This window comes from Antennarius striatus, chromosome 18 (assembly GCF_040054535.1).
Source record: "Antennarius striatus isolate MH-2024 chromosome 18, ASM4005453v1, whole genome shotgun sequence".
Classification (NCBI taxonomy): domain Eukaryota; kingdom Metazoa; phylum Chordata; class Actinopteri; order Lophiiformes; family Antennariidae; genus Antennarius; species Antennarius striatus.
Window position 1 is genome coordinate 11029473 of NC_090793.1, and position 24540 is coordinate 11054012.

General features: G+C 38.3%; 2 protein-coding genes across 3 annotated transcripts; one reads left to right on the forward strand and one right to left on the reverse strand.

Moving 5' to 3' along the window:
- Positions 1-15213: 15213 nt before the first annotated feature.
- Positions 15214-23174, forward strand: efcab14 (EF-hand calcium binding domain 14). Of its 2 annotated transcripts, none has more exons than XM_068340367.1 (9): positions 15214-15911; positions 16264-16412; positions 16737-16882; positions 17008-17106; positions 18606-18713; positions 19413-19565; positions 20945-21053; positions 21129-21254; positions 21710-23174. In XM_068340367.1, the coding sequence occupies exons 1-8, from the start codon at positions 15736-15738 to the stop codon at positions 21212-21214; spliced, it is 1026 nt and encodes a 341-aa protein (XP_068196468.1). In that variant the 5' UTR covers positions 15214-15735; the 3' UTR covers positions 21215-21254; positions 21710-23174. The 2 variants fall into 2 exon arrangements, with proteins under 2 accessions (XP_068196468.1, XP_068196469.1); XM_068340368.1 differs by having other exon boundaries at positions 16267-16412.
- A 143-nt stretch (positions 23175-23317) lies between these two features.
- Positions 23318-24507, reverse strand: znf830 (zinc finger protein 830). Its single transcript, XM_068340369.1, has one exon. It carries the CDS (start codon positions 24456-24458, stop codon positions 23433-23435), a length of 1026 nt encoding a protein of 341 aa, XP_068196470.1. The 5' UTR covers positions 24459-24507; the 3' UTR covers positions 23318-23432.
- Positions 24508-24540: the final 33 nt, after the last annotated feature.

The following is a 24540-nucleotide window of genomic DNA, read 5'->3' on the forward strand; positions in this document are numbered from 1 at the left end:
TTAATTCTAACATAATAGTAATAATAGGTCTGGTGGTTGTGCTCACAGATTTGGAAATAATACGAGTGAATGATTGTCTTTCACAGAGATCTGCACATATCAAGCATCCTTCTGGTTACCTCCACTCCACATCAACAGTAGGAGAAAGTTAACCTCAGACTGAAGGTGAAGGATTTTGTGTGCAATGTTATTTCCTTGTTACAATGGATGCAGATACTGTTGCGTTACATGTTATGGCATTCTTGTTTGTGTGACTCCGTTCTTGCAGTTTACAATCACACACTGGAGGGGCATTATGCTGTTGTTGATTGTTGCAAGTAAATTTAAAAAAAAAGTGCCATTGAGAAGGTCTTTGTTGTGATGCGGTTGCATTATATCTGTAGAAACAGCTTCTTTCTTTCATATAGTCATAAAGCATAACACGAAAAAGGGTTTCAAACACGACATTGCCTTTGAGAAAATCAACCCGAGTGTTGTTGCACACAAAGGCAATGGTGGCTCTTTAGTAACGGAGACAACAACTCCCATGATCCCCCTGATCTTTTACTTTATGTTATATTTAGAGACCCCTGCTGGCAGGAAATTCACATAGTGTACATAATAACAGCAGAGACCGGTGGCTTGGACGGAACAACTGCTCCCTGGGTTGTGTTTTTTGTTAAGTAATGTGTTGCTTTCTGCCAGATAGCCCTCATCTTGCAGAGCCTCGTCAAAATATTTTCTATTTCCAATCAGAACTGCATGGTTATCACTGGTTGTGACAGAAACAGATGGGTAATTCATTTTGTGAGTTCCTGGAGCCAATTATCTGATTAAAAATTATGTTTTCTTGTCTGACTTAATGGGGAAGTAGGAAAGACCCAACAAAGTGTGTTATTTTCCATGACTGTTACAAACTATTTGTTTGGATTGTCACAGAGAATTAAAAAGAGTTGCAGGTCCTTCTATCTCACTGCCCTGGAGTGGAAGGCTATGTTTGACTAACTCACTGTTTTAGCACTCTATGCAGTGTGACAACATTCAGTCTTCCACTTCGTAAATCTACAGTGATCCGCTGAAGTTAGATGAGAACGCTCACAACATGAGAACACTCACAACAAGACTCTGCCGATTTTTCTGCCTTGTTTAGCTTTTTGAGATTCACCTATCGACATTCATTAGTGAAACAAAATGAGCACCTAGTGCTGTCCCTGCACTGATGATACAGCAGTCAGTTGGTGTTAACAGACACCTATTATAGTAATTATGCGTCTGAGAAATAGTCATGGTGATAGCAATATGGATTTTTAACTGCAGTCTACACAGTCACACTAGTTACCATGACTGCTGCTGTGTTGCACTGATCATGTTCCAGCTTCTTGTGGCCAAAATGTTCTCCTAGACTAGCTAAATGACATTAAGTGAGATTGTGCGTAGTTTACACCTCTGACAGCTGCATTTAGAAGGTCCAGATATTTATCGATGCACAGCATGATGGAGGAACAAACTAGCGGGTGTGAAAGGACAATTCATTGTGTTGTTATCAGCAAAATGTGTGACACAACAGTGGCAGCGCGTGGTTTGAATTATAGAACAGCAAGACATTTAACAGCATAAGCAGAGCAGGCATTACAGTGCTGAGTCCTGGCTTGCCTGACGCACCAGTATCAAAATACATTTGACACTCGTGCAGTTAGTTCTGTTAGTTAGTTAGTCAGTCAGTCTGTTTGTTTTTTTGTTTGTTTGTTTGTTTTTTGCTGCTGATGTTGAAAACCCACTTTTATTATTAACTCTATGCCAAATGTCATTTTATTATCCTTCACTTCTTCACTTGTGTGTTTGGCAGTGATAACATGGGAATCAAGGCTTTAAACAAATTAACATAATTACTAGCAAAATCAACACTGGCTTCACTAAAATAGCATATTTTGATTTAAATGATTTGGAATTTAGAATATTAAATTACATACAATAAAACCCAGGCATATCTATTATATTCAGAGCACTGTCTCATTATGATTGTCTTTTATTTATTTAGATACCATTTTAATCCCCACAACATAACGTGAACATGAACTTTAGCCTCCAAAAAGCCATTAATCTGAATAAAAAATAAACATGAACATTCAATTCAACATATATTTGACTACTGTCAGTGCATATTTCCAGAGTGATGTACATTAGATGCCAGAATGAATCTACAGTTAAAAAACGGTAAAATGAAAAAAAGTTAATTTCTAAAATATGCTCTTTTAGTCCTTTCATTTTTGTGTATGTCCCTATTAAATATTAATAACTTTTGTTAAAATGAAGTTCATACTCTAATAATACCACAACTGTATTTTAAGGGCTGTTCAACATTTCAACTCCAGTTCACATTCTAAGGCTTTAGACTGACTGACTGTCATAACAGTTTTGAGCTTTTACGTGTTTAACCTGTGAGAGTGTCAAAAGGTTATGTCTATTTTGGGAAGTTATATTTTTAATATAATGTTAACCAGAAAAGAAAGGGAGCAGACATCAAAGACAATAATTAACCATCTTTTAAACTTTTCATTCTTTGTAATCAAGACTTCTCTTAACCTTCATCTGCACCGAAATAAGCGCCACCACCAAAAACACAATTAGATTTAAAACATAGTTAGAAAATTACAAAACTTAGCAAAAGAAAGTCGGGTATTATTTTGGCTTCCGTGACAGTTTGAATTAAGCATAATTTATCTTAACTTTGAACACAAGCGGAGAAGCAGCCTGTAACCCTGAGCGACAGGAAGCCGTGTCAATGGAGCCTATATGAAGCAAGTAGAAAATCTCAGATCTCACTTGTGAAAGCCTTTCTAAATTTAGGTCTAGCGGCTATCGCTCACCCTGTAATCAATTTGAAATAGTCAAACACATCCAGCTCTCTGAAGGACATCTGAATGGTAGAAGCTTCTTGGCACAGATTGACCCAAACGCAATTTGAGACAGACTGGGGAAGATTTTTTTTTTGCTACTACAGTATATATAACATGACAACAGTGGTTAAAAAAAAAAAAAAGTGACAGTACCTCAGGAGCGACGGTTCTTTCTAAAATACACAAATTAATACTTAATACTGCGACTGCCAGTAATTCACAATATTCTTTTATAGTCCTCTTAAATAGAATGAGCACAACTGTATATTTCATGAGGAGTTAATGTATTTTCTCTCTCTCCTGAGAAGCAAAAGGATTTTCGTTTTTGCTGTCTGTATTATTGCTAATGACTGGGATTTCCATGAATTCCAAGGTTTCCTGTATTGGATTCTTATACTGTGCCAGCTATACAGTAGGTAACAAAGTAAAACATGTGCCCATGCGAGAGAGTTCAGAATCATCAGAAAAAGGCTGCTGTTACAAAGGAAGATTAAAAAAAAAAAAACATAAATCATTCATATAGAGAATTCATACAGAGTATTTTCTTAATCAAAGGAAACTGGCAGCTCTGCTCATGATACAAACCCTCCTCTATTACTGCACTTTGACACATGTGCAAATAATTCATTGTTTCTATAAAGAAAATGCTGTACATTAAATAATAAGAACTGTATAAAGGCACAGAAATATGGGGCCGCAATAGATACAGCTTTTTACATTCGGCATAAAATAAATTATTGTTCTTAATAATGACTTAAGACATGGTGTCTGCAGCAACTTAAATCACTCTCATACAGTAAAAGACATTCAACCCAGTAAAAGTACAGTCTCCCACTCTGCACTGCTGGTCATTATTTCACCTTTTTGCATTAATCAAGTTAGGTGTACCTTAAAAATTTTCACCCAAATTAAAACATTACCGGTTTGTGCATAAAAATATCATTACTAAACTGCATATTTTAATTCTAGCTACTTGTGGTACTATAAATAGTGTAAATACCAATAAATAATTAAATGTGAACTTTTCAGCTTCTTTATTTTAAGGGGGGAGGAGGGGGCTTTGCATCTGATTTCATGGAATATTGACAGAAGTCTGGCAGAAATTCCGGCAACAGGATGTCAGACAAAGCAGTTGAGACGCTTCTTGGCAGGAGACTCTCTATTTCTGCTGGTATTATAGACAAATTAGACACGCCACAGGCTTACTTCTTTCCCCATGGAAATGACCCACGTACTGCAATTTGGGCAACAAGCAGTGGACGGCATAAAACCTCACCACCTCCTTTCACAATATTTTCAGGACACACTGATCGTGCTGACTACAAACACACACACACACACACACACACGCGCACACACGCACGCACACACACATGCAGCAGCTACATTTTAATTCAGAGCTACTGTGCCTGAGTTGTTCAGTGTTTATTGAAGGTTTTCTTTTAATCCACTGAAGATAACATTTGAGCAAATCATCTGTCATAACGCTGTCTCTGTAAACTTTTTTAAATTTCATTTCATGTGAATTCCCAGAATAGCAGTCTTGACAAGAGATTTGGTACCTCTCCTATTTACTACAATTCCACCCGGGTGCTTTAATTTTAAAAGTGGAAAATTTTTATTTAAAGAAAGAAAAGCGTTGAACAGAATAAAATAGATATCACACCATGCAAGCCCATTATTTTCTAGGTCTTAATTTAGCAAGACATAATTCCAACAGGGTGGGGGCTCAGGCTAATAGCTATTTCAAGTCCCAATAAAGCCCAAACATCTGATATGACTTAGGAAGCAGATAGAGCCTTGGCAAGGGAGACCGTGCAAAATGTTGGAAAGCTTCTACCAGAGACACTCAGCTAAAATTCCCCCACAGATGAACAGAATCACCTTTCCTTTATTTTGTTTATTTATGTCTTTATTGCTATTTGCGCATGATACAAATGCCAAATCACACATTCTACAGACCATGATTTATTACAAGTAAATATATAAAAGGGTGATTTTTGCTGCTCTGCCAGCATCTTCATAAGTTAGAGATTTAAATATCTGAGTTTGATAATAAGGCCAATAAGAAAATAATTTATTTTGGTGGTCATTTAGTCATCACATTTGGCAAGTCTGTATGATTTATTTCTCAGTTTATGAGAAATAATCAGATTTTCTTTTATTTATTGAATTTACACCTTATTCAGAGGTCAGTTATATCTTCACACTATTTTTATATAACTATTAGAGTTGTGCTTAATAATTTCAACCTATATTCTGACGACAGTTTTTGTTCAAATTTACCTGCAATCTAAAATAAATGAAAAATAATCTGCACTAATGGATATTTTCCCCCTAATGAGCTTTAGTGCATTTTACTGCTAAATATACAAGCTTCAGGAGTACATTAACTAGTCCTCTTCAGTAACAGACTGTTGGAACTCAGCACTTTATATGTATATGTGTTTCATGAAATCATTATCAGCAACCACTGCCAGCTAACAGGAACGCTCCTCCTTTGCCATTTGGATATGAATTCACCATAAACAGGCTGTCACAAGAGCCACAGGTATCGTACACTTGTTAGTGGGAGGCTGTACATGTACGATCATCCCTAATCCTTTTATTTCCTCTCTCCTTTTAAAAATTTGTCTTTCCTCTTGACCTCATCAAAAGAGGTAGTATTTCTATACTACATGCTGTCTGGCAGCTGCTTCAAGCTCTCACTTCATTTTGTAGAGGCTCCACAAACCTCAAGGTCCATAGAAACACAAATAACACATGCTGCTGAAAATATAGAATATCTTTTACCATGTGCTGCTGCTCATCTGTACCATAGGCCAACTCACAAGAAAAGATCTGACTGGTGGAGAATGCTTTGAAGGCTTTAGTCATACCCAAATGTGCTGGTTTTCTTCTCTTGCGCCTCGTCAAGGTTTCTCCCTTGTGTGTCTGGATTGTAGATGCTGGGAGAGGATCTGGAACAAAGAGAATTACAGAGCTACTTGAGCTTGACAGTAGATGAATTCAGCAAAGCACAACCAGCCTAAACTGCATTGCCTGCACGTCGATATATGTAAGGAGCATTTTATTTGGCATCAAATGTGCTGATGAACTACATTTGTACGTTACAGCTGCTTTCATTCTGCCATTGTTTTTTTTTTTCTTCTTGATGTTATTTCAAGAAAACAATAACACTTTGACAGTTAATAGCTGGAGCACTTTCTTTTTACTTGCAATAATCATGAACAGTTATCATAATATTATTAGGAGCATTACATAATTCATGAAAGTGAATCACTTCCACAGAAAACAGAATCACATTGCTTGGGCTTTCAACATAAAGAAAGCAGGGAAGGCTTTTTGCAAAATCAAGTGATGCCGAGTGTGCTGCTGCAATCGTACTTGCCAGTCGTGATGGCTTGAGATTCTCAGCTATAAAAAGCTCTGAGGTAAAAAACAAAACAAAAACAAAGCAAAAAACTACCAAAAAAATAAAAAAAACCCCAACACAGTTCATGAAAGCAGCTAGCAGGGATCTAGCTACTGAAAGGAATGACCACAAACAAAAGCTAATAACAGCAAAGTGCAGCATGTACAGTAGATAGAACAACCACAGCATTTTGGAGATGAGCTTAAAATATCTGTGGGATTTTTTTTCCCCCTTCCTTCCCCAAACACAGCTGTGATAGCTTCCTCAACTATGACAAGGATCAAAAAGCAAAAGGATCCATTTTTCCAATTCATTTCATGCATTTCTTTAAATTGGAAGAACTGCTAACAGGCTTGCTTTTACTCGAATCAAATGGCATTAACAGATTTGATAGATTTAAAGGGATAACATTATGATATCCTCCTTTATGTCTCGAAGAATAAAAATAAATATTTTCTTTTAGACACATCTTTCTTGAATAAATACAGTTTAGTCCCTAGTAATTAAAAAGTAAATACTGTATCTGTAGTTAAACTGAAAATATTCCATGCAATGTGTATGGATGTGATTAGGCCATTAGTTCTTGTGGTTGTAACACAATTTCTTCAATTAAATCCAGGCTGCTTTAACACTGAGCAGATGTTCCTGTTAGTTCAAACCCACACGTGTAAGGCCTTTAACGCAGCAGCAATCTAACAGCCTCAATTAAGGTATGATGAATGTCGAGTGTAATATTCTCAAGTCTCACATTCAGAGAACAATGGGATCATTAGACTCTAGAGTGGAAAATCACAAGTTTAGGTGATTGCTGTGAGAAATGCACAGGCAGTCACACATATTTTCATCTGCGTGGTAAGGTTACACAATCACACAGACGCAGTTGAGTTACATTGAAAGAAAAATCTGGATGCAATACATGAGCCACAATACATGAGATGTATTGTTGCCATTTCTTCAAGCATTAAACTTGTGAACAATTTTAATGTGCTTGGGTATTGTTATTTATTCAGTTCTTATTCTCTTTCTACTCCTCACTCCTCTACTCCTACACCACATTTATTATTTGAAAGCTCTAAGTGAAAGATTATTTTTCACATTCAGGTGAGTAATGCTAAGTGTAATTAACTATCTGATTAAAATTATCATGAATAGAATATGTTATACAGACTTGAATAAAAGGCATTTGTATTGAGCAACTATGTTGGCAAATTATTGATAAATAATTATATGCAGTTTCATAATATTTATGACTCTGATATTTATCATTTTCCATGATCACTATTTTCACTCTATTTTCAATTTCACCGAGTATTCCTATAAGGTGGTGCTCTTGTTTTAAAACTTGCACTCCCTTAAAACAGATCCACGGAAGAAGACTGCACACAAACACACACACACACACACGCACGCACGCACGCGCACACACACACACACACACACACACACACACACACACATATACTGTATATACACATAATGTATACAGAGAGGGAGAGAGAGAAGTTTCTGCAACTGCCAATACAATTTGCAGCAGCAAAAATTGCAGTGTGCGGGATGGTATGTTACATTTCATTCCCTGTCTTTGAGGAGAAAAACAACTCTCTCTTTGTTTGCCTGCGAGATGTTTTTTTAACCACTCTGCATGAGACAGATGTGAGATGCTAATAGTAGATTTTGAAAACTCTAGAATGAGGAACAAAAATATGAAAAGGTGTTTCAACCATCACACTCTCAGCTACGAAATAAGAGCAGAGAAAACACAAAGTCACAATTTATGTCTCTCCTGCGAATAACATAGGTGTACTTCACAACACAAAACTCATCAGCCCATGTCACAGATGAGCTCCACTAAAGGGAGCCTGGTCTGCCACAAGCTGGATGTGCTTAGAAAAATAGATGCTGTGTGAGAGAAATCTAGGCCAGAGCAGTATTTCTGTTTACCACAATTTAACCCCCTTCAAGCACTCAAAGAGATGTCTCGGAAAAACAGGCGCAATATCTGCACAGTGCTATCCCACCTTCGTAAAACAGTTGTTTTTGAGTCTGAGTGGCAATCTGCAAACACAGACTGACATCCATGAATCAATTTCCTTTCTGTTATGTTTTAATCACTTACAAAATCAGTTTTTAATAAAACGGACAAATTAAAATTTATCAATTTCCTTGACATGTTGACTGTTTCTCTTCTTCCTGTATTTGCCTCTTCCTCTTCTTTTGTTGCATGGTCTCCCTCTAGCCACTCTTTTCAGTAAAGACAATTAAAATCTGTAAATGTGTTTAAAAAACTCAGAACGAAAAAAGGCAGAATGCACCTCCACCAAAACTCAGCAGGCGTGTGTGCTATCAGAGCAGCTGCCTGCAGGGTTCTCTCAAGTTAAAGAAAGAAAGGAAAGATCTATTCCTTCAATGGGATCCACTTGAAAATTCAGGAGTTCCCTCTCCAGGACAATGCCCTACGTTCATTGTTAACATGTCTGGTAGTTTCATTCATGACACCATTCAGGAAAGGAAAGTTTTTTGTTTTTTTTACGGAATCTGAACCTTTTCACATCACCAGATCATCTCCAGAATTCATTATGTTCTTCTTTGCTACCTGCTCAACTCATCTACCAAGCTTCATAAAAAATGATTAAGTGTTATTTGTGTAATAGACAGAAATGTGTTAAAATGTCCAATATTAAAGTAAAAAAATAAATAAGTAAATAAAGGCTCTGCCTTTTTACCCTGATCTACTCAAAAATGTAATGGTTTCATCTGCCTCCCATTCCGCCTTCCTACTGAGTTTTATTAAAATTGATAGTGATTTTTGTGTGAATTTTTTAAGTAAGAGAAAATAAAAAAGCAGATCACTTGAAAATAAAAAAGTGAGTGTCAATTACAATGTTCTCTTTATTTGTTATTTAGTTTTAATCTGTGTCACAGATGACAGAAACCCACAAGGGAAGATATGAAGTACTCAGAAGTTCTTACTTACCAAGTAAACATAGAACTTGTTTCACAGAAAATGACAAAACCAATTTTGCTCCGATACAGCTAAAATGAGAACTTTGTCATTGTGAGGCCAATCTTTAAAATTTATTGAATTTAAAATGCCAAGGATTTATTTTTCTCTGAGACCCATCTCGTTTTGAAAACATGAAGCCACCATGTTGATTTACTACTGTGTTTACAAGTGCTTTGAGGAGTTATAGATCCATGAAAAACAACAAACTATGAAGGCTCTCAATTTTTATTGCATGTGGTTTGAACTTTCTCAGACATTACACTCTAAGGATATTCCCTCCGTTTGATTTTAATATATTAATCTATTCCTTTTCAGACATTTCACATGATATCAAACCTTTTCTGTATCACTGTGTGGCAGCTTCTACACTTCACTGTTGGCCATAGTGTGCTTTCTGGCAGAAGACAGAGAATTAATCATCTAAATCATGAATTATAATATTCCTGTCCAAAACATGTTACAGACAAACTATCATCTCCCTTTCTCGTCTTTGCTTTTACTCTGAAAATGTTTCCAGGTTTTCCACATCCACAAAAGTTACAATTTGATTAATTATTGAATCTTACATGATCTCAAATGCATTTTGCTGCAGAAGCATAACTGACTGTGACTGTGACCAACATCGGCAGAGTGTAAAATATTCAGGCATACAAGCTCTCTACAATCACATGACCACTGCGCAGGATACAGCAGCTGATCTTAGAGCAAGGAACTTATAAAAATATATAGTGGATCTGAAAAAATATTTGCATTGCTGCCATTAGACTGATTCTAAGCTGCTCTGCCCTTGACTCAAGTGTTTCTCTGATGTTGCATGGTTGGGATGGTTTGATGTGAGAACATTGCCCCCTGCTGATTCTCTTTTGCACAGTCAGAGGCTGACTTGACACTACATGTGAAATAAGGTCACTCTAAATGTTGACATTTTACATTTTGTTCACCCTACTGTCATGCCATAGCTCTGATGTCAGCAGGAACTCTATTACAGTCCATGGCTGGACTGCCCTCACCAAAGTATTATCATAAAGCACACAGGATAAAGCTTGCATGATGCAAATAATTCATTTAAAAAAATTAGGACCAAAAACAAAATAATTTGTTCAGTGCCATTTTATTCTCAATTCTGCATTGAAGCCCGTGAAAACTTGGCTCAAAATTCTAAATATTTTTCTGTAACATTAAATATTCGTACTAAATACGCAACATGCAAAGTTAAAGTATGTGGGGGCGGTTTCATCAGATTCAACCGACAGTTACCTGGCAACATATGCAAATAGCCCCCTTCAAAATCATTACTTTTGAATTTTATTTTTTTTATAACAAAAAACAAAACTATTTCATATATTTGGACTGTGGGAAGAAGCTGGAGCATCCCGAGGGATTCCAGGCAGGCATGAAGAGACCTTGAAACCTCCACATAGCCTTTGAGAAGCTTCACTTTGAGATGAAGGTGCTAACCACCCACCACAGGCTCAGTATTTAATGTCACTAGAGATCTGAAATAATTACTCAAATGATGCTTTACCAATCTCCAGAAAATTTAGTGAGATGCATTTTTTATTAGCAATTATTCAAACAAACCTGCCAAACATAAACCCAGCTGACGATTTTTCCTATCTCTTGGCATTAAATCATTCTCAGACAAAACAAGCATGACTTTCTGTAAAAAAACCCCCAAAACAAAACAAAAAACTGAATATGAACTGAAGATTAATCAGGAATGAAAAATGTTAGTCCTTTTTTATTTTGCACTTGCCAATCAATACCAAACAATACCTGCCAATTCAATTTACAAATGACTCACATGCTCAGAGCAATTCCTTAATGTTTTGGGGGTTTTTTTATGATCGAAGCAAAGATTTGATTCTTCTTTGATAAATTCATTCACAACATCTTGTGCAGCTGCATTCAGCTTGCTTGTCACCATTGTTCTGTTGCTATAATTCAAAGACATAGCTGGATGGATACTCAGAAAGATAACTCTGACCACCGAGCTGCTTCAATTAACAGAGAGGATGAATAAAGCCAGAGCTTCTGGGTATGATTAGTGAGATAGTTATTGAGAAATTATATTTTGAGGGTCTCTAGGCACACATAAAATAGATCAAGAACAAAAAAGAAATCTGAACAAAGCACATGCTTCACTCTAAATTATGTATTTGAATAAGAGACTTTGTAAGTTTGTAAGTTCAACATGTGTCATAGATCTTAACACCATGTGGGTCCCAGCTCATCTGCCAACCAGCTCATAGTTAACAATTTATTTAAATGCCATGTGAAGTCCTCCAACATGATGATCAGGAGATTCTAAATACATGGCCAAAACCCCTGGTGACAGAAAAATTAGTATTCTAACAGCAGCCGTTTTTCAACCGATGATAATCTGTATTCATACAGTTTACCATGCCTGATAAAAGTCTTCAATTAGCAGTCAATTCTATTCAGTATTTCGTGTCATGTCTCCACTATTTACATTCTCAGTCAGCAACCAACAGTCCAAGAGTGGCAAGAATCACTCCTGGTGAGAATATAAGAGACCCTGATGTGAACAAAGTGTGAAAACAAGTGTTTTGTAGTCATCAGACTGTGGACTTCTAAAGCCGGATGCTCCCTTCATGTTGGCTGCAGATGTGAGGGGGCATAAGTTGAAGTGTCATCCTTTCAATCTTCAACCTGAAGGAAAAATGCAGACACCAGTTCAGAGATGAAACATCCCCCATGCTTTGCTTTGCAACCTCATGCCAGAGGAGGTCTGCCTAAGCCCTCAGCATGATGCTTGTCCCCCTCACTAGGTGTTCTTTGAGCAGAAGAGCCAGTGACTAAACTTTGCTGTGCTACCTTGACGGCACTGCTTGATTTCAAATATATTAATTCAAAACAATGCATTAGCTGCCTCCCAGCGCACTTAAATATCAGGTCGGTCCATCACTCTGACTCAGCTGAAATAACCCATTAGCTTTGTACGTGTGTGGGTGGCATCATACCATTACTGTGAAATGACAAGCACTGCCATGAGAAAGCCTTTCATGAGGATTATAAAGCATCAGCAGTGGGCCTCATCTCTTGCAGCTCAATAAAAAGTCATACTGAGATGTTGAGGAGCATCTGAGTTGCATTTTTTAGTGAGAAGATTTTCATTAAGTGTACCTATGGTATTGTACTGTGGTAGTATGGGGTCCAGGCACATAAAAGACCAATCTTTCAAAGTGCAAAGCAGACCAGTGGGAGTCTATTTTCAATGGAAAACAGCAAAATATAGTCTGCAGCAATGCTGCTTCCACTCCCCCCCCATGTGGCTTTCTGCTCCAGCCCACTACCACTCCAGATCAGCTGGATTCCTGGCTGACCCCTGCTAGTAGAGACAAAATGAGACAAAATATTGAATCTTCAATGTGGTGCTTTCTTGAAAAACAAAAAGTGAAAACCAAAACACACTGGGACAGAAAAGTGTCATTTTCAATAAGTTGAGTGAATGGACATATGACAATTGTGCTAAATACAGTAACAGTGATTAATCACATAATCAAATTAGTGAATGTATAGAAAATTCTAATAGTGCTCACATATCCATTCACTTGCAAGTGATTTTATTCAAAAATTTAACTTTTTGAAATCATTAATGAATATTCAGCAAACACATGACGTCTAAAATAACAAATTCAATCAGAATGACACAATTATGAGCTGTGGCAAGATTATCTGTCAACAATAGTGGTCAGCTTGTAGATGTCAACTTTAACACACATCTGGAAACAACAAACTTTGAATATAGAAAACCCTTCAAATATATAGCAAGATAGTCACTCATACATACCTGCATATGCTCAAAAGTCAGTCATAGCATACCTGCCTATGCTCAAAAGTCCCTTTTAATAAAATTAAACCTTAGTCTATGTTATATGTTAAAATAAGTTGAAAGAAATCCATTGGTCTTTACTTTGTTTTCTGTTTGAATGATTTCTCTGGATCTTGAAATTGGATGCATGATTAAAAACTTTCCTGGCTACTTCAAGAGCAAAAACCTAATGCTAAAGGCTATGCATGCAAATTTGATGCTTAACCAGTAGAATGTAATTAATTATTTATTAATTAATCACTTAAATGTTGGTCAAATTTGAGGTAACAATGAATCAAAAATGAATCGACGACACCAGGATCTAGTTTGGTCTAGTCATTTATGTACTACTGCTATTCTTCTTTTCTATTCAGCTTCTCACGTTAGGGGTCGCTGCAGCGTGTCATCCTTTTCCATGTCAGCCTGTCTTCTGCATCCTCCTCTCTAACACTAACTACCCTCATGTCTTCCTTCACTACATCCACCCACCTTTTCTTTGGTCTCCCTCTTGCCCTCTTACCTGATATCTCCATCCTCAACACCCTTTTACCAAAATACTCACAAATTTTCCAAACCATCGAAGTCTGCTCACTTTAATGCCTCCAAAATATCTCACCTTGGCTGTTCCTGTGATGAATTCATTTCTGATCCTATCCAACCTGGTCACCCCTAGAGAATCACATCTTCATTTCCTCCACCTCCAGCTTGGCTTCCTGTATTCTTTTCAGCGACACTGTCTCTAATCCGTATATCACCACTGTCTTCTGAACTTTGCCCTTCATTCTAGCAGAGACTCTTCTGTCACAAGAGACACCTGACACTTTCCTTCACTCGTTTCAGCCTGCTCTAGACTTTTGACTCCAAGTATTTAAAGTCCTGCACCGTTGCTATTTCTTCGCTCTGTAGCCTCGGTCTCCCTTCTCCACTCCTCTCATTTATGCACAAATATTCCGTTTTAAATTGGCTAATCTTCATTTTTCTCCTCTCCAACACGTACTGCCAGCTTATTATATGTTCCTCTACCTGCTCTCTGCTTTCACTGCAGATCACAATGTCATCTGTGAACATCACGGTCAATGGGTATTCCTGTCTAACTTCATCTATCAGCTTGTCCATCACCACTGCAAACAGAAGGGGTTCGGGGCTGATCCCTGATGCAGTCCCACCTCCACCATGAACTCTGTCACACCTGCAGCAAACCTCACCGCTGTTCTGCTGCCCTCGTACATGTCCAATGTACCATTCTAACATACTTTGTTGTGTGACTCATCAAATTTATCCCTCTATAGTTCCCACAATTCTGCACATCACCTTTTTTTAAAGGCACGAGCAAAGGCATCTTCTCACCTTCTATCTAGTAAAATGCTGGCACCAGTTTCACCCTAACCTGCTGCACGTCCTTCCCATTTCGATCCCTCTGCCAACCTATTGAGATCTTTCTCTCCTTCCAAAGTGCCCAACGTGGCATTCATGTCAGCATTATTGTTACTGACTTTATGTTACGACAGCATTAAAGTGCAGTGCATGTAAGGTGTACAAAACTGTGGTGAGACCAGCGATGTTGTTTGGTCTAGAGACAGGTTCACTGAGGAAAAGACAGGAGACAGAGCTGGAGGTAGCAGAGATGAAGATGCTGAGGTTCTCTCTGGGAGTGACCAGGAAGGATAGGATCAGGAATGAGTACATCAGAGGGACAGCACATGTTAGAGGTTTTGGAGATAAAGTCAGAGAGGCCAGACTGAGATGGTGTGGACATGTCCAGAGGAGAGATAGTGAATATATTGGTAGAAGGATGCTGAGTTTTGAACTGCCAGGCAGGAGGCCTAGAGGAAGACCAAAGAGGAGGTTTATGGATGTAGTGAAAGAGGACATGAAGGTAGTTGGTGTGAGACAAGAATATGCGGAAGACAGGGTCAGATGGAGGCAACTGATTCGCGGTGGCGACCCCTGAAGGGAGAAGCCGAAAAGAAAAGAAGAAGACATGTATAGTTGTAAAAACGGCGGGCGGAGCTTTGTTCGGTGTGACGTAACAGAGAAAAGGAAGTTGAACCTGATCTCTGGACCAATCAGCGGTGAGGCTGTTCGGACGCAGCGTCTGAACAATACAAGCAGCGGAGATACTGTGCTCTCGTTTACTGATTTTATTATAGTTTTATTCTGATTATAATGTAAATATTTTTCTGCAGCCTTTGTGAAGTGATCAGAGCGGGTCTTGTCAGCCTCGACAGAGGCGATGTGACACGATCACCAGTAGTTAGCTAACGTTAGCGTAAGCGAGATGCCGGATGCTAGCACAGGAAGCTAACGTGTTGTAACCCGGCAGCGAGCATAACAAGTTGTTTTAGAGACCTGTAAAGAAACTATGCTAATGGCAGTCGGCTGGTGAACATATCCGCTGAATTTCGTTAGCCCTAATTCAGCAAGGCAACCGACTAATAAAATCAGATGTGTTTGTACCTGGTAACAACCCTGTGTGGTTGAAATTCAAGCTAGCAACATTAAGTTAGCTGCTTATTATACGACATTACCTAGCAAACTGGACAAACCTCTGGGTTTAGTCGGGTTTAAATCGGGCTCGGTGGGTTCGCTGACCCCTCAGAAGAAGATGAAGAAGAGGAAGGAGTTGAATGCCTTGATTGGACTCGGAGAAAGTAAAAGGAAGAAGACCAAGAAGGGGTCTGGTCACCGACTCCTCCGAACCGAGCCGCCGGACTCCGAGTCCGATTCGAGCTCTGAGAATGAGGAGTTTAACAACCCCAGAGGTGGACCGACCTTTGGAAAGTGAGTGATCAGTCGAATGTGTTTCATAATAAGACTTATTTTTGCTCTTTTACTATTTACTGGCTCAGTAATAGTCACAGTGGCTAAACAGTAGCTACAGGGTTTATGTAAATAATTTGTTTGGAATATCTTACATTAACATAATAGTGTTTAGATTAACTTTTCCAATGTCAGTAAGATGGTCATGATTTCTTTTTTGAAGGTTAGTATCAGTAAAATGAGAAATAATCAACATTGCATTTAGATATGTTGGTATGAGGATGTTCTGTTAATACTGAAAGGTTCTATCAGAACTTTTGATGTTCTAACAACAACATCAAAGTTTTGGGGTTTGTTTTTTGTTTTTTTACAGAAGACGCTACATGCAGTGCTGCAACATGTGCTACCCCTTATTTCTATTTATCGTAATAGCCGCCTGCGTTATAGCCTGTGCTGGGCTGATATGGATGCAGATCGCCCTGAAAGAAGATCTGGATGCACTGAAAGAAAAGCTGCACAGTAGTAAGCCTAATTTTACAATCTCTGGCTAAGATAGGCCACATCACAAACAAGCAATGTTACAACAATACTCTTCACACCTCTGCTTCTTTTTGAGTCATATATGATAGCTGTGAATGCACCCAGTAAAACCAGTTGTCTGAGACGAAGGTAATTTTTGTAACTGATTCCAAGATCCTTACTGTCTCTGATATTCACGCAGACTCACAGCAACATTGAGGTAGTCATATATACTACAGTATCCTTTGTAAACTTAAACCTGAAAAGTTCAAATTGCATTAATGCCATTATTAATAAAGTCTTAACCTTTTTTTTTTTTAACAATAGTGGAATCCAGCCAAAAGATGTCATCAAATGAAATACCAAAACTAAGTGAGGACCTGAAAACCAAGGAGAGAAAGATGGATGACATTGAAAATGGAGACAAGGGTTTGAAAAAACTCTGGTCAAACCTAACAGAGATAAATAGAAAGGTCAGTTACCACTTCAATTCTGCAACCTTTCATTGAGTTAATTATTTTTAAATTAGTGTCTAAATAAGTTGTTAGTTCTGTTTTAGATATGAAACAGAATGTGTTGTGTGATTTTACTCATGCAGATCAGTTTGCTGGATTCTGCTGTAAATCATTTAAAGACTAACTTGAAATCAGCTGCTGATTTAGTCAGTCTTCCCACGACAGTTGAAGAGCTTCAAAAGGTAAAACAGTAAAGTTTAACATTATATATTTTAGTTTGGAATGTGTTAATGAATCAGTTTATGATGTCCAAAGCTGTTTAAATCAATCCACTGGATTTAAAGAAAGTTTCATGAAGATGTCTCACCTCTCATCCAAGAAGCTTCTTCACTTCTGATTGGTTTAAACAATTTAGGATGACCATGACCAGAGGCCTGTACCATAAAGCTGGATTATGGCTTAGCGAGATAACTTCAGGCTTAACCCTGGCTTTTCGGTACTATAAGGGTGGCTGACTTTCTATTGAGCTACGTTGTCGCGGTAACCTATGCTGAACACCTAACCTGCTCCGGAGCAGGATAAGTTCAGGATAAGAGCTCAGCAGGTATAACAGGCCCACCTACTGACCAATCAGAGCTCAGTAGGTATAACAGCCCCACCTACTGACCAATCAGTTCTCTTGGAAAATGGGCTGTCCGTTTTATGAGAACCCGGTGGATCTTGGTGCACAGCTTGTGCGAAGAGGGCTCAGGTGCGAGAGAATATTTAGAGATTGCTGTAATCCGTTGGAATTGCCTGAACAATCACTGTACGAAAGGTACAGGTTTTGGGGAGAGGGGTTACATTACATCTGTCAGCTGCTGGAGCCTTACATCAGTAATGTAACGCACTGCAACCACACGCTGACAGTCCCGCAGCCAGTGTGCATTGCACTGAGGTTTTTTGCCACAGTTAATATATTTCTTAGTGATGTTCATAATTATTATGATGTCCTTAAATCCCTCGTTGGATGGGTTACAAGCAAGCCACAGATAAAATGCCATTAATCAATTATTCGTTAAAGTAAATCATGGATTGAGTCATTCATTCACAGGTACTTTTATGTATTCTGTTGGCGATGCCGAAAACCTTGGGAAGAACACAGTATGTAGCGCTCTTCATAAAGTCGCAGGGGCTACAATCACATGCCATTACGAAAAATGTCGTACACACATACATTTATGGAACACACAAATGTTACTGTAGTCAGATATACAAGTGCAGTCATAGTGGGGAAGTAATATTATAATGGCACTAACTTTCGCATTGACACAGTCGGCGATTTTTTGCCAGCGATCCTTGCGCAGTTTGGCAGCAACTGTGTTGCTTTTTGCCTGGATTATTGATTTGTATTGCTCGTATTTATGAATTATTATTGTTTGCTCCTCTGTTGTGAGATATGCGGCTCGGGCCGGTTTGTTGCATGTTTGCGATTGGTCGCATGCAGCAACCTCCGCCCTTTTTATGTGAGCACACACAGATCTAGACTGGACAAGCTTGAATTGAATTAGTGAGTTGATAGCCGGCTTTATGGTACCGAAAACCCGGATGTCTCGGTAAGTGAAGCCAGATAAGTAAGAGGAAGCCCGGCTAGGTTCATCAAGCTTTATGGTACAGGCCTCTGGATAATTGAGAATGTACACAGACGTTTTATGATGTACAGTATTATGAAACTGACCTTCCAGAGTATTTTTTTCTCCAGAGTGTCGCTACAATTGGGAGCACTCTGACTAGTGTGCAGCATGATGTGAAGACATTGCAGGCTGCTCTTGAACATCAGAAAAAAGATGAAGACTTCAAAACAGCAATGGTAAATTCATACGAGCATCATTCCCATCTTAGTTGGACAGTCAGATTAATTTGGACAGCTGGACTTCAAACTTAAATGTCTCTTTCCTGGGCCTCAAACACTACACTTCATTCTTGACTTGAAATGATTGTGTGCACCAGTTTCTTCTTTCCATCTTTTGTGAAGATGTTTTTGTGGAGGACTAAATCTCAAATGTTTTTCTTATTCAATGTTCTCTTTTAGTGTGGTTCCAGGTGCTGCTGTTGTCATTATTCGTGTATTAGTGTATGGATAGTAGTTATGAATCTTTTTGACATATGCCTAGTAAAGAATACATTGTGTTTAAATAATATAGTTGAAGAACTTGGTGTACCAGTGTCTAATGTGCTGATTCTTGTTTCCCAGCTGCAATGGTGCATTTGCATATATTTGTTTCCCCCAGAGTTAAATGGAGAAAGAATGATCTTGGTATATAACCAAGATTATAGTTGGTGAAATGTGAGCTGATCTATTTGACTGAGGCAAAACCCCCAAATCACAAGCTCTGGTGAACTTTGTCACTGTTAGATTAATTTTCACTTGAATTTCCAGTGTGATGAGATCTTTGATGTTTCGAAACCTTGTATACTGAGATGCAGTCATGTTTCAGTCTACTTCCCTTACCTCTTAGTGTATCTGTATTTGCAGATTGCTTTACTTGCCTCTGTTTTAATGTCACAGGATGTAAAAGACCTGAAACAAACAGTAATTGAAGCTAACAAGACGGAAGAGCTCCATCATACGCGGGATGATGAACAAATCCACGACCTCCTCACTGCAGTGGCAGATCTTCATCAGAGAGTATTACTTTTAGAGAATGGATCAAAACAAAATGTGAGTAATGCTGAGTTACTATGAGTAATACTGCAGTAACAGTATAGGAATTATCAGCAGTGTTCTGTCCAATGACAGCACGTTTTTTGGAGATGGTTAACAAATACCCACAGATCGAATACAGACTGGCCTTCACTCGAAACGTGATCTATTTGTGTCAGTTGTTGTTAGATGTAATCTTAGAGTTCACTGATGCCTGAAGAGGGCTATATTCTGTATTTGGTCATGTGATGGACAGGTTAAAGGTGAGGAGTCAGTAATTAGAGGTGGAAGAGCATTTGTTTTCTTCTATGATCTTTGCTGTAAACCAGTGCACACAATATTAAGACTGCAATTGCAGTTGCCTAATATGTGGCAACTACTGAATCCCTTCTGCACATTTGTGTGGGCCAAAATCCGTAGCATGACTAATGGGTTTTTCAGTTTAACCACTAGGTGCAGTTGCATCACATTCCAGCTGTAATGCTGTCTTGCTTTGATAAGTCAGATTTGGGTGACCTGCTAAAAAATGTTTCATTAATTTTCATGTTTGTACTTATTTTATGGGTATTTTTCTTACAGTTCTGTGAAAAAGTACATGCTTGACTTGTGGATTTCTTGTTTTAACTTTAATTAGAAAAAGTTAAATTCTAAAAGGAGATGAAGGTGGTGAAGTCTGATGTATTAAAAAATAAAAAAAGAGAACACAAAACATAGCTTTTCAAAAAATATCAGGACAAATACTATTGCGATGCACTGTATATAAATAGGATTTCTTTGTATATTATCAAATGATAGTTTTTTAAAAAATATTCTCAATAAAGTTATTGTGCTTGACTTCAATAATCATGAATTTCGTGATAAAAATTAAAGTGTGAGGTGCAAAATTTGCAAAGACAGAGCAAAAATGATGAAAAAGACTAATGTGTTTCTTAAAAATTGACACTGAAGACAGCATACTGTATATGATGAAAATAGAATTGGCCCCAAAATAGACCCTTATGGCACCCCACAAGTGAGTTGGGGTTGCAATTACAGAATCTTCACTAAGGTGGACAGATAAAATGAACAGTGGTAGACAAATAGTAAATAAAGATTTCTTTGTATGACAAGTATAGTGACAACTAAAAAGATCAGGACAGTGCTATTATGATGTTGATACAGTTCAACTCAAATTGGTCCATTGATATAAAGTATTATGGTGCAAATCTCTTAAACATTTGCACAGTCTAGCCAAACAGTAGGGATCTACCAGTACAGCAAATCTTTTCAACATATGCCTAGGATGTGCCCTGTGACACGAACTTGGTTGAGAATTACTTAGCTACAGATTAAGAGTCAACTTAAAGCATTTTACATCTTCATCTTTATTTCATCTGTTTTATTCTTTCTTTTTTTAGTCAAATGACAATGACAAAGCAGCTCAACTAGCAATTCCCAGTGAAAGTCAAGATATTGAAGCAGAGCATGAAGTTACTACTACCGATGCAATACCTGCAAACATGCAAGGTAGTGTCAAATGAAGTTGTTCATTGGAATGTTTTCTTTTATTTGTGTTAATGTATATTCCTCTTTTATTTTCAGAGATACTTACCCCACTGGAAGAGCCTCAGATACGCAGACATCCACGTTTCTCAGCTCACAACCGCTCTAAGAGAAACACAAAATGACCAAAGAGTGTTTTGCTGCCAGTTGTCACTTCTCTGAGAGGTGACTCCTACTCAGCTGCTTTATAGCTCTGCATTCATTAAAGGAACAGGTTTACATCTCACACGATGGACATATTTGCTCTCTTGTTGAATAATTACAGTCAAACCACTCTTGTACCTCATTTTTAGTGAAAAAAATGCAATGATCATTTTAGGTCCTTGGTGGATGGTAACCTCACACATGACACAACACATGACTCTGGGACATTATACCTCTAAGAGATATTGTGATTTTTATGTTTACTTGGTACAGCGCTAGACTATGTGTATTCACATTTCATGTTTAGCAAATATTTACATTAACAACCTTACACTGTACAGGGTATCCATACTCAGCAAAAGAGTAAAAAATGTTTGGTACTTTAAATGTTAAATTGAAGATTAGTTAATGATATGCGATATTTAATTTAGAGAACTGTTTTTCGTGTTTCTGAGTAAAACTTTTGCTTTTCACAGACTTCAAAGATATATTCCAGGAAGCGGAAGAAAATCCTTCAGAATGACCCACCATGGCCAGAGCAAAGTATTTGGTCCATCACCTCCCAGTTTTTCGATCATGGATTGTTTTGACAATGACAGGGACTCAAGATACGACCTGAAAGTCGATGAGTTGCTTTAGGATTTGTGAGCACATTATTACTGACAGCAGGGAAAAGTATTGGAATATTTAGTGGGCACTTGATGTTTGGAGATCCCATCCCAACATTTATGTACAATTGCTGCACTTTTGAGAACGTAATATTTATGTTGCTGATTGCAGGACAGTGGAGCTGGCATGACCTCTGCTTGCTGTGTTTTAACAAGTACCCATTCACAAATTTTAAGCTTACACTTTAAAGTTAATGGCATCAACAATTTCCCAGCACTTATTTTATCATTACATAGTTGATGTGCAATATAAACCATGGAAATCAATGTTGTACATTATATTTAAAAATGTTTTCCCTCTCGAATTCTGAGTTGGGTGAGGGTTTTTTTTTTTTTTGCGTCCGCCCCCCCAAAATTGATATAACTTTTGCATATTTTTGTGGAATTCAGTTCTGTGGAGAATGTAATCATCAGTCCGTAGCAGAACTCCTTACCCATTCCCAGAGACCTGCTACCACACCCAAACCTAATTTTGAGAACCCAAGTAGAATTTTATTCACGTTTACAAACGCAGTACACAATGTGAGAGGTTTGTTTGCTTTTAGACAGTCATTGCTAAACAAAGTTAAATGTATGTGTGAGGACTTAAGTATGCTCTTTTCTAAGCTTGTCCAAGATCCAGATATCTATCTTTTCAGTGTTTTGTTCCTTTTTCTGTGTTTACTTGCATTTTAATTTGCATTTAGTCCTTCTTTTATGGTTATTTTGAGGTCTTCGGGTCTAAGGGCTAAGAACACTTTTCAGTCATTGAGAGACTTTTGAAGTGGTAACACACAAGGAATATGTAGCAATAACAAAATGACAGATGTTGCTTTTTTAAAGTTGCAGTAGACAAAAGGCACACCTAGCTCACAATCTATACCAGGTAGTCAAAGAAGCACTGACATTACACTTAATATTTTTAGGGTCTAATGGTTTATTTACCTACCGGATTTGCCATTCCGAAACATGCTGTATTCTTAAAATGGTTTAAAATGTATTCAACAATTTAATGGTATCTTGTGAAGGAATTGAGGCTGGTAAATTTTTACTTGTCTTAATGGCAACATTGTACATGTTTAAAATCTATTGTACATTGAAAGTTACTAATAATGTAACATGAATCAATTATTTATAAATACGGTTGGATGTTTTTGTTTTTTTCAGGATGCTAAAAAGGTAATAGCTTTGACCATCATGTCAGATTTTTGGATCTATACTATTGGTGTACATGGGGATTTTTATGAATGTGTATTGTGTGAGCACCAATGAATAAACGCACAGTTAAAGATGGGATTTGTGGTTATATTGTTTCTATATGTCATGACTTGTGGATTTCTTAAGAATGTGGAACCAAACAATGTTTACAAGAACATTATGCATTGCTGCATCACATTTAATCCAGTCTGAAACAAACGAAAACTCAGTGAAGGTTTTAGAACGCATTTACAAATGTTAAATTGTTGAATCAATTTCATAGGAAGGATCAACATTCAGGAATAAACGGATCGTTTGTGCATGCCTTTTTTTTTTCCATGAACCCTTCAAAAACTTAAGACAGGGCTCCTTTAGCCCTCCAGTCCCGGGATAAAAGTCCCAACAGTTCCTCTTCATCCTCCTCTTCGTTGTCGCTGTTATATTCCTTTATTTGTTTATTCTTCTTGGGCAGCAGCTTAGTCTTCACTACATCCCGTCTGTCTCTCAGTACCTCCACCCTCTTGTAACACTCGATTTGTTCGTCAATTTCGTCAATCTGACGCTCAATGCGACCCTCCTCGTCGTCCTCCGCCACGATAGCCTCTGATTTTGTGTTGACTTGTCGAATCTCTTTCTGGAACTCTTCCCACTCCTTGTCCATTTGGTCTTTCGGTGCGTCGACGTTCCGCACTTTAGCATCTCGAACGGGATCGTCGAAAAATCCCTCCGGCAGTGCCTCCGCCGTGTTGTCTTTCTTTTCGGTCACTTTTTCCTGGACGTCCGCTTTGAGGATGGATCCTGAGTGAGAGACTGCGGGAGCGGATGGGATGGAGCTGTCAAAGAAGTCAGATGGTAGCCCTGTGGTTTCCTCCGTTGGAGGGTTTTTGCTTCCCGCCACTTCGGCACTGTCACCATCACCATCACCATCTTCATCATAAACTCCTGCCAAAAGGCTCAAACCGACGGACTTCTGGGGGGCATCGGTGTCTCCTTTGCTGGGTTTCTCAAAGAAATCGCCTGGGACCCCCGACTCAGACTGGCCCGTACCTGGTGAGTGTTTCGGCTTTTTCCAGTTTATGTCCTCGTTATCATTTGCCGTCCTTTTAACAGGCTGACTCGGTTGTGGCACTTGCTGATTCCTCGTGTCTTTCAGCTCGGTCACTTTCTGTTTGTGTTGTTTTCCAAGAACATGAGTTGGCCACAGCAGTTCCGACTTCACCTGCACATTGCAGAGGACGCAACTCAGGTGCCCGAGACTGTTGTATTTAGCAAAGGGTGATTCGACGCGCTTTTTCTCTGTTGTTTGTCTCTGTTTTTCTCTCATCAAACGTCGAAGTTCCTCTTGATTCACAACTTTCTTCGCCTTCTTAGACGACGCCATTGTTGTAAACAACGAAGCGTGCTAACTAGCTCGCTATTTGCTAAGTACGGCTTGTGTAAATGACGTAGCTGCGCATGCGCGT

Excerpts from the sequence above, each read along its gene's own strand:
- efcab14 (XM_068340367.1), top strand. The coding sequence starts at position 15,736 with ATGAAGAAGAGGAAGGAGTTGAATGCCTTGATTGGACTCGGAGAAAGT. Across the intron at positions 16,413-16,736 it reads GAAAGAAAAGCTGCACAGTA|TGGAATCCAGCCAAAAGATG; the intron begins GTAAGCCTAATT and ends TTTTAACAATAG. Across the intron at positions 19,566-20,944 it reads AGAATGGATCAAAACAAAAT|TCAAATGACAATGACAAAGC; the intron begins GTGAGTAATGCT and ends TTCTTTTTTTAG.
- znf830 (XM_068340369.1), bottom strand. The coding sequence starts at position 24,458 with ATGGCGTCGTCTAAGAAGGCGAAGAAAGTTGTGAATCAAGAGGAACTT.